This window comes from Pangasianodon hypophthalmus, chromosome 15 (assembly GCF_027358585.1).
Source record: "Pangasianodon hypophthalmus isolate fPanHyp1 chromosome 15, fPanHyp1.pri, whole genome shotgun sequence".
In the NCBI taxonomy this organism is placed as follows: domain Eukaryota; kingdom Metazoa; phylum Chordata; class Actinopteri; order Siluriformes; family Pangasiidae; genus Pangasianodon; species Pangasianodon hypophthalmus.
In genome coordinates this window covers 986,950-1,003,309 of record NC_069724.1, presented here as the reverse complement: position 1 = coordinate 1,003,309, position 16,360 = coordinate 986,950, and the positions used below count along the sequence as shown (strand labels likewise).

Sequence of the window (16,360 nt, the reverse complement as noted above, 5' to 3'; positions counted from 1 at the left end):
TAATTAAATATTTGTGTTTGTTAAAAAAGAATATAATCAAACCTACATAAAAAGGGATACTTTCTTATTACACTGCGTTTGTAAAAGAAATATCTTCCCTACCTTTAGTTTAATTTGGAAGATATTTGTTTCTAGTCGGAAGTAAATAAGACGTGCACCAGGCTGTCAGTGCATTACAATAGTGTCCTGAACGTAAAGAACTACGTCATATATAGAAACTATTATTTATTATATCATGCCATAATTAGTGCACATTTATAGGGAAAGTAGAATTTATTAGTATTTAAGAGGTTTTAGAAATTTGAGCCTTTTTTTTTGCCAAGCAGATGCCTCCGAAGGATCCATGCCAGAAGCAAGCTTGTGCCATACAGAAGTGTTTACAAGGTAAATCAGGTTTCACAGCCATATCATTTAAACCTTAAGCTAAATGAAAGCCCTTTTCGTCTTTTTTCTGTCTTTGGAAGCCAACAGCTACATTGAAGGTCGGTGTGAAGATGTGATCCGGGCGATGAGAAGATGCTGTGAGCTTCATGCAGGAGAGAACTCAGTGTGCTGCTCAGGATTTACACAAGAACACAAAACCACAGAGGATAAAACAGACCCAGCTGCACCTCTTACCAAATAATGTCACCTATTCAAGACTTGCATATTTATAATAACTACACTATAAGGCCAAAAGTATGTGCACCCCTGACCATCACACCAATAATATGTGGTTCTTCTCCAAACTGTTACCACAAAGTTTAAAGCACACAATTGTATAGAACGTCTCTGTGTGCTGTAGCTTTACAGTTTCCCTTCACTGGAACTAAGAGGCTGAAACCTGTTCCAGCATGACAATGCCCCTGTGCACAAAGCGAGCTCCATGAAGACATGGTGTGTGAAGGTTGGAGTGGAAGAACTCGAGTGTCCTGCACAGAGCCCTGACCTTACTCAACCCCACTGAACACCTTTGGGATGAACTGGAACTGGAGACTCCTTACCCAACATCAGAGCCTGATCTCACTAATGCTCTTGTAGCTGAATGAACACAAATCCCCACAGCCACGCTCCAACATCTAGTGGAAAGCTTCTCAGAAAAGTGGAGCTCATTATAACAGCAAACACAGGGGGAATAAATCTGGAATGTGATGTTCAACAAGAACACGGCTGTGATGGTCAGGGGGGCACAAACTTTTGGCCATATAGTGTATAAACAGTGATGTGTGGATGTTTGATTCCTTCAAGGAAGCCACTTTACATTGTTCTAAAAATGTGCTTCAATGTTGATTAAAGGAAAATGAAAGAAAACATGTATAACCCTGAACCTTTATTACCTGTATTGTTTGCACAGGTGTGTAAAAGAAAAGAGAGTACAGAGAAACGTGTACTTTAGTAGTGTCAAACGTTTTACTCAAAGTATTGTCAAACCCACTACTTGGGTGAAAATCAGAAAGATCTACATTTAAATAAGCTAAAATATTCATGAGTAAAAGTTTTTTTTTAATTAAAAATCAAATCCAGACACGACTATTGTTTGTTTATTAACTATTCAGATTAGAAACCTTCATCAAAAAATTCATCGCCAGGCAGCACTCAGACGCGAGTCTGTGCCCACGAGAGCCTCAGATTCCTGTTCTTGGCTGACAGGAGAGGAACCTGATGTGAACCTGATGTGCTCTTCCTCTGTTGTAGCTCATCCACCTCAAGGTTTGATGTGTTGTGCATGCTGAGATGCTTTTCTGCTCACCACAGTTGTAAAGAGTGATTATTTGAGTTACTGTAGACTTCCTGTCAGCTCAAACCAGTCTGATCATTCTCCTCTGACCTTTCTCATCAACACAGTGTTTAAGCCTGCAGATCCTCCACTCACAGGATGTTTTTTGTTTTTTGCACCATTCTGTGTAAACTTCTAGAGACTGGTGTGTGTGAAATTCCCAGGAGATCAGCAGCTTCTGAAATCCTCAAACCAGCCCATTTGGTACCAACAGCCATGTCACGGATCACTTTTTCTTCATTCTGATGTTTGATGTGAACATTAACTGAAGCTCTTGATCTGTATCTGTATGATACAGGCCTATATTTATATTTATATTTATATTTAGGCCTATATAAAATGACATCTAAAAAATATTTAATCTGTGTATTTGAAATAAATTTCTAATTGGAACTTAAGCATAATTTGTATATAAAAGTGCGGTAACTCATCACAAATTGCAAGATTCAAAGCCGATCAATTGAGGTTTACACTAATTAGACTTCTTATGCATTAATGTGTGTAAACGCTCATATGAATGATTTACGAATAAATCTGATCGTATCCTACTTGTGCTCCTGAGTGTGTGTAAATTTACGTATAAGAAGACTAACTAATGTAAATCTCGACTTGATCGACTTCAGATCCTATAATCTGCAGGGATTACTGCACTTTTCTATCCGGAATATTCTGTGGAGTTTAAACTGTTTGTGTTTATGACGTTTGCAGCGTTTAGCAGACGCCCTTATCCAGAGCGACTGATAGAAGAGCTTTAGAGTCTCGATCAGAAACACGTCCTCATGCTAGTTCACTCGCTCAGGGACTCAGAGCTCCGTCCACAACATTTACTCAAAACCAGACGCTTTATTTTATTGGTGTTAATTAAAGAATATAAAAAATAAAGAAAGTGAGGCAACACACACACTCATAAAAGAAATGGTGGTGTATAAATGGAGGACGGGCCGCTCTGTCTGCGCAGAGCCGTAAGCCGTAAACAAACACCTCAGCTGATGGAGGATTTAGTGTTCACTTACTACTACTACTACTATTATTAATTATTAATATTAAATATTTTTAATGGTGTAGAAGTGAGTCAAAATAACTTCCACTTCTGTTTTTCAGTCTTCACCCTGATCCCTCATTTCGTGCTCCCTGCTGTCTGTGCACTTTACCTTTTATGGAGTTTTGTAGGCGTCACTACATGCAAATCAGCTGTGTGGGAAACACATTGTGCATGTTACAGCTGATCAACACACACACACACGTGAGTACAAAGAAAATCCACATTTCTGAAACTTTCGTAAAATTTTACAGAACTTTTGTAAAACTTTTCGGAAAATTTTAGTTCGGTTTAGCTTTCACAAACATTTACACACAACTTCAGTAAAAGATTGATAAATGAAGCCCGCTGATGGTATCGTTGCTATTTAAACTCTCTTATTTGGCTGTCAGTGGTTTGGGGTGAGATATCTTTTCATTTCACACATTTCATGATAAGGCAATAAGCGTATAGTTTGCGGTTTGGGACGCAGCCCTGAGCGTGTGTATTGACGTGCTTTTTGCAGCATTCATGCACAAAAACAAATCCACAAACCTTAAAACTCCAACAACCAACTCGACTGAGTTGAAAGTTAAATACAAGACTGAGAACAACTGTTGTTGAACTTTAACTGTTTATTTATGGATATGAAAAGAAGGAATTACAACTTTTTTTTCCTTGAATCCCATTTATTAGCCACGATGAATTCAAGCTTTATAATCCGCTGAAGGGAAAATTCTTAAACACTTTTTAAATCTGTAATATTCATCACTTTACACACAGTGCTTAAAGGTTGCCTTATGTATGTATGTATGTATGTATGTATGTATGTATGTACAGATATTTGGACATACATATTTAAATATGTACCATGATCTTTAATATCCCAAAATATAATCCGGAATGGTTTAAAGAAAATGTCACACTGAAAGGAGAAATGATCACCAAAATGTGAAAATAATACCAAAAGGCACAAAATCAGTGCAAATATTTAAATGCTGGCTGTCATGCAATATATAACCACCTACAAGATATAAATAAGTCGTCAAAGAAAAGAAAATGTATCTATTGCTTGCACTAAGCTGACATTTTTCGTAGTTCTTTCTAAGACCATGTGAAATGGACGAGAGGCTTCTTATGACGCCAGACCGAGCAGGAATCCTCCGACGAAGCCTCCTGTGAGGACGATGTTCTTCTTCACGAACGTCTGCACCTTTACAAAAGAGAGGAAGAGGAAAAATAATGAAAAAAACTGAATGCTTTACAGACTCCTGAGCTTACTGATGATAATTTAGCTGTAAACCTGGTTGCCTCTGCCAGGAGGTTATAGATTTGTCATTTGTTGAAAGATGGCTATTTCAACAAGATCTTTTCAACGTAGAAATAGTCACTGGAACATAAAATCAGTGTTTTGTTATCTCTCAGACTGCTCCTAATATATAGACTCCTCTTTTTTTTTTGTGAAAGTAATTTGCAAAGTATTTTAGCATGAAAAACGGATCCTAAACATGCCAGAACTTAAACAAGTGCACACTACATGACTTACTTTATGGGGAAAAAAATCACAATCGCTGAACACGACTTTAATCGCTTGTGATCAGCTGTGTGGTGGACGTAGCGGTGTGCAGAGTACGCGACTGAGCCTCACACACTACACCATTTTCCACGTAACAAACTGCATCTCATTCCCAAATCCCGCTTTCTTAAGAAAATAAAAAGACCTGACTTTTTAGGGCACTATTTTGTACTGAAAGAAGGAAGGATTGGTTTGTTAGACGCAGGCAGAGAGGATCGCCTGTTCTGCAAAGAGAACTGAACTCATTGTACAAACAAAAAAGTAGCTTTTTTTTGTTTTTGTTTTTTAACTGTGCACGGCTTTGTGTCATGTTTTAATTAATCTGTTTTTATTTTTGCATTTTTTAAAACCCCTTTGTTCAGAAGGCAAAATACGGTAATTTCTCATTTTCTTTTTTTGGACTAATTCAGTTTAAGTCCCAAAATGTAAGCACTGCACACCAAAGACTACTCACTTAAACGAAACGACAGACATGCACCAAAATAGATCATGGTTTAAAAAGATTTCATTTTATTAAATAAATTATGATACTATTGTTTCTATCCATCTGCTGTCCCAAATACTTGGCCACGATGCATCAGGAGTATTTAATCAAACCCAGAGGCGACGCATCTGTTTTCCAAAACAAAGAGACAGAGAAAGATCAAATTTCATATCCAGATAGACAACTCATTACTCTGAAAGATGACACAGCTTTTGTTAATTCTGTCGCCATTTTCTTTATACGAAAGCTATTTTTGAACAATAGTCAGACTGACCACTTCAGGGACCCGAACAATCAGACTACAGACACACAAAATAATTTCTTATAGCAACGTTATTATTTTATTGTTTACATTTTGCCCTCGCTCTCTCACACACTAATAGATGGATGATAATCTTTCCCTGAGTTTAGGAATTTGTTAGTGAAAGTCCCTCGCAGCAGGTTTTAAAACAAAACTCTTCGCTTGGAGAAGTTTTAGCCGTAAGATCAGACTCTTTTGGTCTGAACTGAAGACGCACAAAATGAAGAATATTAAATATACTCCAAGTCGTTAAAGTTTCTGCCCTGAAAAGGTGTTTCAGCAGCTACTAAACACATAAGTATGTCTTTCAGAAGTAAAGGTGAACTAGTATTGACACAATTTTGAATGAATAACTACTTAAATAAATGAATTTAATTAATCATTAAAGGAAAAGAAGGATTTTGGACTGTCTGTGTGGCTTAGTACGACCGAGCGCTCACGATCGGACTGCACGCAGTTACCTCGTGCACTTTTGTCTTCACTTCTTGACTCGGTTTCTCTGCGTTCAGCTTTAGCTGCTTCTTGGCCTTGTTCACGTCACGCTCCACTCTCTTCCAGTCAACTGTAATGTATCCGGTGTGATTAGCAATCTGAAAAGGACAAAAATAGCTCCGGGGTCAGACCTGTAGCGTTTCAGATGATCAGCTCTTAGGATCAGTGATGACCAGAAGGTTGTGAGCTGAAGGTTGGGGTCCTGAACCTGAACCTGTCTTTATCAGACCATTGGAATTATTATGGATTATTATTATGGGTTATTTTTTCCCCCTGATCTTGTAATAAACTAATAATAATAATAACAATAATAATAAACTTTATTGTATATAGTGTCTTTAAAAGGCCTTTCAAGGCACTTTACATAAGAGTATATAGACATGTATCAAACAACAGTTAAAAATAAACTACAATTCAATTACTATTATTATTAATAAAAATTAAATAACAAAAAACAAAAAGTAATCAAGTAAAAGCAATCCTAAAGAAATAAGGTTTAAGAGAAGCTTTAAATATACTACAAAAGTTGTTTTCTTGAGCTATCAACTTGTTTTTCCTCAGGATTAAACACACATGCTGTATAGTAAAAGTGCATCAATGAAGTACATCGATCTATCTCTCTCTCTCTCTCTCTATCTATCTATCCATCTATCTATCTATCTACCTATCTACCTATCTATCTATCCTTATGTTTGTCAGTGATAGACAATTTCCAAATTAGTGTCCGGAGACTCAGAAAACTGCAACTACACCGTCATGGACACTTCAGTGATCCTGAACATCGGTTTCATTCCCAGCCGATCCGAGGGACCGGGACGTCTCCATGGTTACTGCGTGATGTTTGACGTTTGAGAGATGCCGCCTCACGAGAGGTTTGCGTCTCACAAGACAAATGGTGATCAAAATCTTCAGAAATTGGACGGAATTCCTGCAGAATCGCCATCATACCAATATATATATGACAGTGTGCCAATTGACACAATGATGTAAAGCTACGTGTTCTTAGAAAATAACTTTTGCTAGCTAATGCTAGTTTGAAATTTCCAAAAGGAGAAAACAAATAAAAAAACCCTCAGTGAGGAATTCCTACTCAGAAAGTTGGGAATGGTATCCCTCAACCCTGATGCTGTATTCAGCTTACCTCGGAAGTGGGAAGTCAGAGCTCGGAATTACGTCATTTTCAAGCTACAGAGTCTTTTTTGTTCATCTTTCCTAAGCAACAACTTAGCTAGTCAGCTAACTGTGCTGAGGTAAGAAGTGCTGCTGAGTTTACTGCTGATGCTGCGAGCGGCCATTTTGATTTGACGTCACTTGCTGAACTCGGAGTTGAGGAGCTGAGATCCTGAGTCGGAATTTCGAGTTAAAGGAGTTCCCATTTTCTTTGTTTTCTTCCTGGATGAAGGAAATGTCAAAATGGCCGCACATACCATTAACAGTAAATAAAATATCACTTCACTCCTTTACTTTAGTTTAAAAGAGTTTATAGTAGTAGTTACTTTACAACACAGACATGACCTTATGATCGCTAACCTTAGCTGGCTAGCTTTTTTGCTAACAAAATACACGCGTCCATGGAGGCATCCATGTTTTTTTCCCCCCCACTTTGCTTCTCGAGCTCGAACATTCCGAGTTCCCACTTCTAAGTTAAATCAAATGCAGCAATGAACTGAAGTCAACCTCATTCCTAAGTCACTATGGATTAAAAGGCTGAATAAAAATATATAAATGCACTAAATAAATAAATAAATGCAGTAAAACTTTATACTGAGTTACCTGAAGCAAAAAGAAGCCGCCGCCTACGGCCGACGCTGCAACTTTTCCGACTTTCCGAAACAAATATCCCGCACACCTGAAACACGAACACGTGGTTTTAACGCAGTCTCATAACAAATGTTAAACGATGGCACTCTAAATGACGCTTGGTCCATTTTCCCTCAATTTCAGATCGTATTACTCACCACCCAGTCACTCCACCGATAGCGAGCTGCGTTGCGACGGAATACTTCTCGGCAGCCGGGCCGGAATTATCTCCGAACATTTTGTTCCACCATCTCTGCTTCTTGACGTGCTCGGCCAACTCGATCACGTCGAAGGTTTCAGCGTCTGTTACAACAAGAACATATTCAGCATTAATACATTACTTACCTCAACTACTAATTCAGTCTGATGCAACTATTTGTAAACCTCATGTTTTTCTAAACTTATGGATTTCTTTACATTTAAAACATTTATCAAGCTGCATCCAGTCTTGGGAAAATATTTCCTCACACTAATACTGACAGGTCACAGGGTTTCAGGATACTATCAAGCTGTTAGAGAGGAGGTAGTAAGAGCGATAGAACAGCTAAAGCCCTATTCGGACGGGATTAATTATACACAAGGTCATTTTTTATTTTACAGGAGCTACTCTGTGATGTGATGTTATTTCCAGCCGGATCGGACGTATCGGTGTTTTTCTCCATCCTCCTCTGAGAAAATTCTACCGTTTTTCACCAAAACTCAGCGCTCATCTGATCATTTTACTCATCTGATACATGTGATTTTCTATGCAGATTTCGATCACCTCAAGTTTGGGAAAAGAAAAAAAAAAAAGATGTCTGACTGCTGCTACTCGCTGTATTTATTCAGACGTATCAGATAGTAAACACTTCCTGAATCACAAAACGTTAAGCGGATGGTTTAGAAGCGACGTTCAGCCGTACACTCTGCGTTTTCTGGAGGAGGAAGAAAATAAAATCATTAATAAAAGCGAGATCCTGCAGGCTGATTAAAAGAGACGTTATAACACCAGCTACAGGTATAAAGCGTTACTTTATATTCACGTACGCAAAAATATCATCAACGTTTGCTTTTCTATAAATAATGACTAATACGAACACTGACGGCTCCTTAAATATCTAATGACGAACGTGACGTAGAAAATAAAACCTGCTAGAAACTCGCTCCTGCTGTGAATCATTTTATTGCTGTCAGGATTCGAGAGTTTTTTCCCCGAGGAGTAAAATATTTATTACAGACGCCTCGCTGAGAAACTAATCCGATCCGAACAGGGCTAAAGAAAACCGAGTCGTTTAGAGCTTGTGTTAATGTATTCGTGTACGTTTTTATTGTACAGAATATTCCACATATTTAGCATATTTTCCCCTCAAACAAATTCCAATGCGTGCAAATTTTTCTAACTCTTTTATTTATAAGTATGCAACGGAATATTTTTGTACATTTGTGCACCAAAAAAAAAATCCTTTTTAAAAAAAAATGTTATTTTTACAACCTTTTTCCTCTGCAAACCCCGCTTTTTCTCCCCCGCTTAAGATAATCTAAGATAATCTAAGATAATATGACTGGAGGTTACCGAGTTAGCAATGACCTCAGAAGCCCTTGAATACCAGACACCAAGCGGTGAGTCATTCACAAACGAGTCGACTCTCTGAATTGATTCTTTTTTGATGAATGTTGAGAGCCGACTCTTGCATATGAGACGTTTAGGGTTTTTATTTTATAGCTCGTGTGTCTGTGTGTGTGTGTGTGTGTGTGTGTGTGTGAGCATGTACTGTATTAGGTGAAGGTGATTATTAGTATTAGTATGAATTAAACCGAATCTTCTAAATGAAGCACACAGACAATAACATTAATACACGAATGTTTATTGTATATACAGTGCATATTAGTACTTCCTCGCTGATTTACCTTTTATTTAAATACAGTTGTACATCAGAAGGTAGAGTAAGAATTCATGAAACAGTTTTAGTCATAGTTATACAAAGAACAACAATCACTGGTATGAATTTGTCTCGTTTAAGACAAAAAAAATAGCAATGAGTCATTTGGGAGTCGACTCTTGTTCGTGAGATGAGTCAAATAATTTGACTCACTGAAAAGATTCGGAAGTCCAAATCACAAATATGTCCTAGCCTTTTATACTTTTCCGTATTTTGTGTTTTTTTTGGTGCCTACTTTACTGAAGCGACATTATCAGAAAACTGTACTTTGATAATTTTACGGTCATATATATTATAAATATTAAAATATCCTATATAAAGAAGCATGAAGAGAACTGCGCATGCGCAGAACCATGCTTCAGCGCACTGGTCATCCTTTCCATCAGACAGGGTTTGTCATTAAACCCGTCTGTGTAGGGACTCCTTGTGAGACATTATTGCCTTGTTGTTGGGTTTTTTTAATCATCCAAAAAATAATCGGAGGTAACTTTCGTTTCGCTAATCAGTCGCAGAGGATTTCCCCTCAAACCCTCAGCCCTGCGTCATTTCAGCCCTTTGTTTCTTTCACCAAAGTCACCAAAACTCTTAAGCTACAATGCTCTGAAACCTCTCAGGTTAATCAGGAGCAACATTTCCTCCAACACCTATACACCACTTACCTATTAATTACTTTAAAATAAATAAATACAAATAAATAAATCAGCACTAGCGTAAATCTTGCTAGCTGACTAGCATCAAGCCTGTGTAGTCACTCTGAAATACAATAAAAACAATACTACACGATAAAATAATTCCCTTTTAACTTCCACCCTGATAGATTATTTTATTTTATTTTATTTTAAAATTAAGGCTGTTCTTAGAAAAGCAGTAGAACCTTCTTACCTTTCTTCTTCCCAGCCATTTTGTTTGTGTTTCCTACCCGGACCTTAATCCCGAGCACACCCTTTCAGTCACGTGACCCACCCGGGGTCTCATTTGTTTCCTAAACAAATTTTCATTTTTCAAAGTTTTGCCTTATTAACAATCACCTTTAGAGTGGTGAACACCAAGAAAAGCTTAAAAACTGTTCAAATATATGATGCTTTTATGAATTAATGTCACTTATGTATTTTTGTGACTCTAATTATCCAGTTATTTATTTTTTTTGTTACTTGAAACTTGTCAAATGTCTGTTTTTTTATTTTTTATTTTATTTTTATTGCATAATAATAACAACAAATAACAGTTAAAGTTCTTGGAGCAGGTTATGGCAAAATAAAAACCTTGCTAATAAATGAAAAGCATTTATTCTGGATCTCGTCAAGATGGTGGCCCGTAAGGGCGTGGTTCACGGCTCGAGGTTTCTGAAGGTTGAAGGACATTTGGAAGGAAAGTTAGAAATGGGTGTAGCTCATTAATCTGAAATCAGTGGTGCAGTTTATTTCAGTGAAGCATAAAGACACTCTTTACAGTGATGTTATCACGGGTTCGACATGAAGCCGAGTGTCTAAACCACCTTGAAACCGTCATCCGCCATTATTGCTTAATAATATTCACAATGAACTATTCTAAAATCACACCATGTAGTGCGTTAAGAGTAAACTTTGGTTGCTAAGCAACATAACAAGCAAAGATTAGGGTGGAATTTAGGGTATGGCTTAACATTTCACTACATTACGTCACACGTATGTCATATGTATGTGACAAATAAAGAACCTTGAACCCTGAACCCTGAAGTGTAACGTTGTTATTGGTTTAAATACAGAGCTTAATTATTGTGATGCGCTCACAGGAGGGTATTGAGAAGATTTTAGAAGAACAGAAACTTCACGTGGTGCCTTAACAACACCCTTTGCCTTGATAAAATCACTGTAGGGGGGCATGGTGGCTTAGCGGTTAGCACTGTTGACTCGCACCTCTGGGCTTGGGGGTTCAGATCTCACCTCCATCCTGTGTGCGTGGTGTTTGCATGTTCTCCTCGTGCTACAGGGGTTTTCTCTGGGTACTCCGGTTTCCTCCCCCTGTCTAAAGACATGCATTTATGCTGATTGGCGTTTCCAAATTGTCTGTTGTGTGTGTGTGTGTGTGTGTGAGATTGTGCCCTGTGATGGGTTGGGCCCCCGTCCTGAGTCACCTGGGATAAGCTCGAGGCTCCTTACGAGCCTGTGTAGGATAAGCGGTACGGAGGATGGATGGAAAATCACTGTAACTCGCAGATTATTGCTGTCTTTTATCACATCATGACATAATTCTCATCTTAAAACTGGATATTGGGGAAGTCTGCCATCTCTACACGTGTCATCGCATCTAATTGGCTGAGGATTGCCGTGACATCAGGACTCGTTATACGCTGCTAGCTTACATTTCAGTGTTTAGCGTCATTATTTTATAGCTTTTATAGCTGATTCATGGGCTGTTTATGACTTTCTCCAACGCAGTGGAGTTAGTGTTGATATACATGACAGTGTATGAAAGCTAAAGTGATTAAAGAGATAAATAAATCCCAAAACAGGTAGATTAGTGACACGGATGAGGAAGGTGTTATGATCAAGTTTCTCATGTATGTATTAATGTATTTATGTATTTATAATCCTTTAATATTACACTTCATCCCCATTGTAGATCAACTCTACTGAAAAATCCAGCTTGGTGTGATCAGCTACGTGGAAATAAAACACTGTTTGAGCTTCTCAGGCTTCCATGGGACGTGTCTAATTTGAACAATCAGTGTTTGAGATTTTGTAATTGTGTTATTTTCTATTACACAGCCTGCCTGCGAGGTTGTATTAGTAGCTGTAAGTAACGTAGAGCAGTTTAACAAGCTCAGTCTGTGGTTTAGCAACTGGTAGCTGGATTTTTCAGCAGAAAAGTTTTAAAATAAACAGCTTTATCTCTGAAATATAAAGAATAGAAATAATGAAATACAAACAGGAAAGGAAAAAAAAGAAGTCTGAAAGCATCACAATGTGATTTGTGATTTTTTTTTATTTCAAGTTGATTTATAATGTTTAATATTTAAAAACAAAACATGCATTTTTACAGAAATGGACAGTAAAAGTTAAAGTGATGCAGGTGATGCAGTGATGTCATCCCTGACCCAGTAATCAGATGTAGCTGTAGTTGGATACACACAGACCCTACACTGAGTACCGGGTCAGAGAAACACATCCGAACTAAAACCAGCCAGATGTTTCTCAGAGAAACTGCAGAGGTCTCGAGGTAAAGATTCGTCTCTTTCTACATTAAACTTAACCAAAACTCTTAAAAAAACTCTTACATCTTAAAAAAAAAATTTCACTCATACACTTTTAAAAACAAGTTCTTATCGCATATTTCAACCCTGGTGTGGATTATTTGTATATGTTTATGTTTGTGTCTTAATGTAGGATGTATGGAGATGATTGCAGGTCTCTAATGTGTGTTAGAAAACTATGAGTGTGGAAAAAGTGAATGTTCATGTTTTAAAAAATAAATAAATAAGTAAATAAATCCAGAGGAAGACACTGTTGAAAGTAAAGCTGTGGTTGAAGCCGTTCTTGCACGCCGGATCCGAAAGAAAGCACTAATAAAAGTGAAACTTCTCGCTGCTTGTGAGTTTGTTAGGGGGAATACCACGGCCTTTATGTGTTATACATGCGCTTTAGAAGGTTATTTCCCAAAAAACATCCACACATGAATGAACTGACCTGACCTCCAAATGTGTCCACACTTCCGTGTCTCTTGTTAAAGATCTCTCTGTCTCTGCTGAAACTGTTAAAGAGGGAAAAAAGGGTCTTGTGATGATTTGCTGGAAGTAGCGTATATCTTATATTTCCATGAGGATTATATGATCAGACTTCTTAACTCTTAAGATAAAAGTTGAACTTTTTGTTAGATTTCTCAACCTGGAGATACAATTAACCTTGCAATCATCAACATCATCATCATCATAAAAAAAAAAAAAAAAAAAATCAGATTCACATTTCTTCATCATTTTAGATTTTGTTAGATTGATTTGTCTTCAGAGTAAAACTTACTGCACGCTTCGGAGAGGTTCTTCAGCGCTCCATCACCAGTGCACAAGTCTCGAAGATCTCCTGTAGAACCGACTCATGCACAAAGCAGCGTCTGTCGACTCGGAAAAACATGCTGCAGACCATACCTATTTCCAGTGAAGTTCTCGCGCGGTATTTCACGCAAACTGCCTATTGCTCCACATCCTTCCTCCCGCTTTACTCGACCCTGAATTCTAAGAATCCGACAGAGAAAAATGAGCGACTTCCTCGATCGCAGAAGAGAAGAAAACTGTGTAAGTGTGCAAGTGTGTGTATGTGTGTATGTGTGTGTATGTGTGTGTGTATATGCGCTGTAGACCTTCCTGCTCCTATGTGTGTCTCTTGTCAAGTGTGCAAGGGCAAGCTGCAAGCCACGGTTTTATCGAGTGTTGATGAATTTCCCCTGGGTCTCTCCCCTCACCTGGCTGGGAATTATGTATGTTAGTCACCTTGGTAAGGGACAGTCCCTCAGCCGGCTCCTGACACACAGCTCAGCGCAAATCTCCATCTTACCACCACCTTACAGAGTTTAGTAAATCTACTAAATGTTTTGCTTTTAATGTGTATATAAAATATCACAATCATACAGACTGATATTGTATTGCAGCAGTAACCAAGTGTTTCTCTGATCTTTACATTTTCAGTTTTGTGTTTTGTTTTGTTTTGTTTTTTTTGCCCTGAAAAAATTTCTAGTTTCTTTCAGATTTATTTCGAGTCAAATTTCTCTTTAACTTTATTCACCTTAACAAATTATTGTTCGTGTAAATAATCCTTTTTACTGATAGTAACAATTTTCTTTAGTTTAAAAAAGACTAAGAATTACATTTCACTGTTATATTTCCATTAACAGATTTTTTAAACATCACTGACATGTTTTAGTTTTGCTCTTGTTCATTATTTTATTTATACAATTTTATAATTTTTTTAGAATATAAAGTTCAAGGTCAAAGGTGTGTCAAAGAAAAATAAAATGGAATAAAATTCAAACTATATTAACTATTAGTGACATTGAGAATGTTTTTAAAGCATATTCTCTAGAGAGTGTGTTTTAGGAAATAAAATTTTTATTATTTACTTTTTAAAATTTTTTACTTTCTGTTCAGTTCTGTAGCTGTTTCCTGATTAAATGTTTTCTCCATAACAAAAACAAAACAGTACATCATTTATTTAAATTAATCATTACCTTTAAAAAAAAGTTAAAAATAACAATAACAAATTCAAACCTATGGTGTTGTGTGTCTTTTATATAAAAATGATTTACAATCAAATGAAGGTTTATTAAATAAAGCTACAAAATATATAAATGAATAATAATATTTTATGATGATTATAAATGGACAAAACCTTCAAAATGTTTTCTTTTTTAAATCCAAAAACTGTCCTGAAAAAGAACAAAAATATTAAATTGTTTAATATTTTTTAATATTATATATATATTGTGCATAATTTTATTTAATTTTTTTATTATAATTATTTATTTTTCAACATAATTTGTACATTATACAGTAAGCTTTTTTACAAATGTAAAATTATTTAATAAATACAGAGATCTTTATTTAATTGTTATTTAATTGTTAATAGTAACACCACTAGCACTTTTGCATAGATTTCAGAATTTATTTATTTATTTGTTTGTTTGTTTGTTTGTTTGTTTGTTTAGCTCAATCAGACACCAAAACCGTGTGTGAATGATATAATGCTGAATTAAACACAATAACTCACACACGGGACCATTTGTGAAAAATCACGAAGTGAGAGTTAGAAAAACAAAACAAAAGTAACAACAACAACAACAAAAAAAAACACTTAGCATCATTATTACTCTAAAAGTTTCCATTAACGTGAGGAACAAACCGAAAATTACTACACTGGTGAACTTTGTGTGTGTGTGTGTGTGTGTGTGTGTGTTAGTTATCTGGGCATCATATTTAGAGGAACTTATTTTGATTTGTGAGACTCTCTCTCTCTCTCTCTCTCTCTCTCTCTCTCATGAAATGATTTCCCCTGCATGAGCACATTACATCACATCTCACACTTCTGTGTGTCTGTTGACCTTATGTAGGTTCGAATAATGATGTCATAACCTCAGGATAAAGCACATTTGCATAAAATTTCTGGTGAATCATATAGAACCCAAGCATCTGAAGAGGGAAAGTTTGTGAGTTTGTAGTGTACAGGAAGTGAGAGCAATGCCTGTCACTACCCAGCAACCCCCGATAGTGGGCAGGGCCTCCCTCCTTCTCTCTCTCTCTCCCTCCCTCCCTCCCTCCCTCTCTCTCTCTCTCTCTCTCTCTCTCTGTCTCTCTCTGTCTCTCTCTCTCTCTCTCTCTCTCTCTCTCTCTCGCTCACTCTCTCTCTGTCTCTCTCTCTGTCTCTCTCTGTCTCTCTCTCTCTCTCTCTCTCTCTCGCTCACACTCTCTCTCTCTCTCTCTCTCTCTCTCTCTCTCTCTCTCTCTCTCTCTCTCTCTCTCCCTCCCTCTCTCTCTCTCTCTCTCTCTCTCTGTTTACTTGTGCATTGTCGTTGATGTTGCCTAGGTGAAATATGGTTAAAACATCATCAGTGAAAATGTTTTAACGGTCCTACGCTTTACCAGACCTGTTAGTTTAAATGTTTATTAAGAGTATTTACATTTTCCTTCATAGCAAAGGAGCCAAGTGAATGTGGTTTTTAAAATATTCCTTTTTTTATTTTTAAAATAATGTGATCAATATGTTCATTTTTGAAACCTAAATCTAGTTTTAGAATTTCACGATTTCACAAATTATCTTCAGATTTTCTCTAATTAACCATGTATGAATGATAGAATGAAAAAAGTTGGAAAACTTAAAATATTTTTTAAAAATTAAAAAAAAAAAAAAAGAAAGAAAAGAAAAAAATAAAGGAAAGAAAAGAAAGGCAGAAAAACAGTGATGGAGTAACTGAAGAGTGAGAGAATAAAAAGAATTAAAAAAAAAAAAAAACATCATCAGCATCATTATTATGCTAAATGTTTACAAAATT

General features: G+C 36.7%; 2 protein-coding genes across 6 annotated transcripts; one reads left to right on the top strand and one right to left on the bottom strand.

Moving 5' to 3' along the window:
• The first annotated feature begins 41 nt into the window (after positions 1-41).
• Positions 42-3,804, top strand: cmc4 (C-x(9)-C motif containing 4 homolog (S. cerevisiae)). 4 transcript variants are annotated; one of them, XR_008303952.1, is made up of 3 exons: positions 52-384; positions 1,536-1,960; positions 2,858-3,804. XR_008303952.1 is itself a non-coding variant. In XM_026938932.3 (2 exons), the coding sequence occupies exons 1-2, from the start codon at positions 327-329 to the stop codon at positions 623-625; spliced, it is 219 nt and encodes a 72-aa protein (XP_026794733.1). In that variant the 5' UTR covers positions 125-326; the 3' UTR covers positions 626-1,515. The 4 variants fall into 4 exon arrangements, 1 of the variants encoding a protein (XP_026794733.1); XR_008303953.1 differs by having other exon boundaries at positions 61-384; positions 1,536-1,689; positions 1,825-3,804; XR_004579601.2 differs by having other exon boundaries at positions 42-384; positions 1,536-3,804.
• fundc2 (fun14 domain containing 2) lies at positions 3,392-10,338 on the bottom strand. 2 transcript variants are annotated; one of them, XM_026938930.3, is made up of 5 exons: positions 10,229-10,336; positions 7,586-7,730; positions 7,401-7,476; positions 5,597-5,725; positions 3,392-3,987 (listed from the first exon to the last, which is right to left on the bottom strand). In XM_026938930.3, exons 1-5 carry the CDS (start codon positions 10,245-10,247, stop codon positions 3,910-3,912), a joined length of 447 nt encoding a protein of 148 aa, XP_026794731.1. In that variant the 5' UTR covers positions 10,248-10,336; the 3' UTR covers positions 3,392-3,909. The 2 variants fall into 2 exon arrangements, with proteins under 2 accessions (XP_026794731.1, XP_034167137.1); XM_034311246.2 differs by lacking the exons at positions 3,392-3,987; positions 5,597-5,725 and adding an exon at positions 5,732-7,019 and having other exon boundaries at positions 10,229-10,338.
• Positions 10,339-16,360: the final 6,022 nt, after the last annotated feature.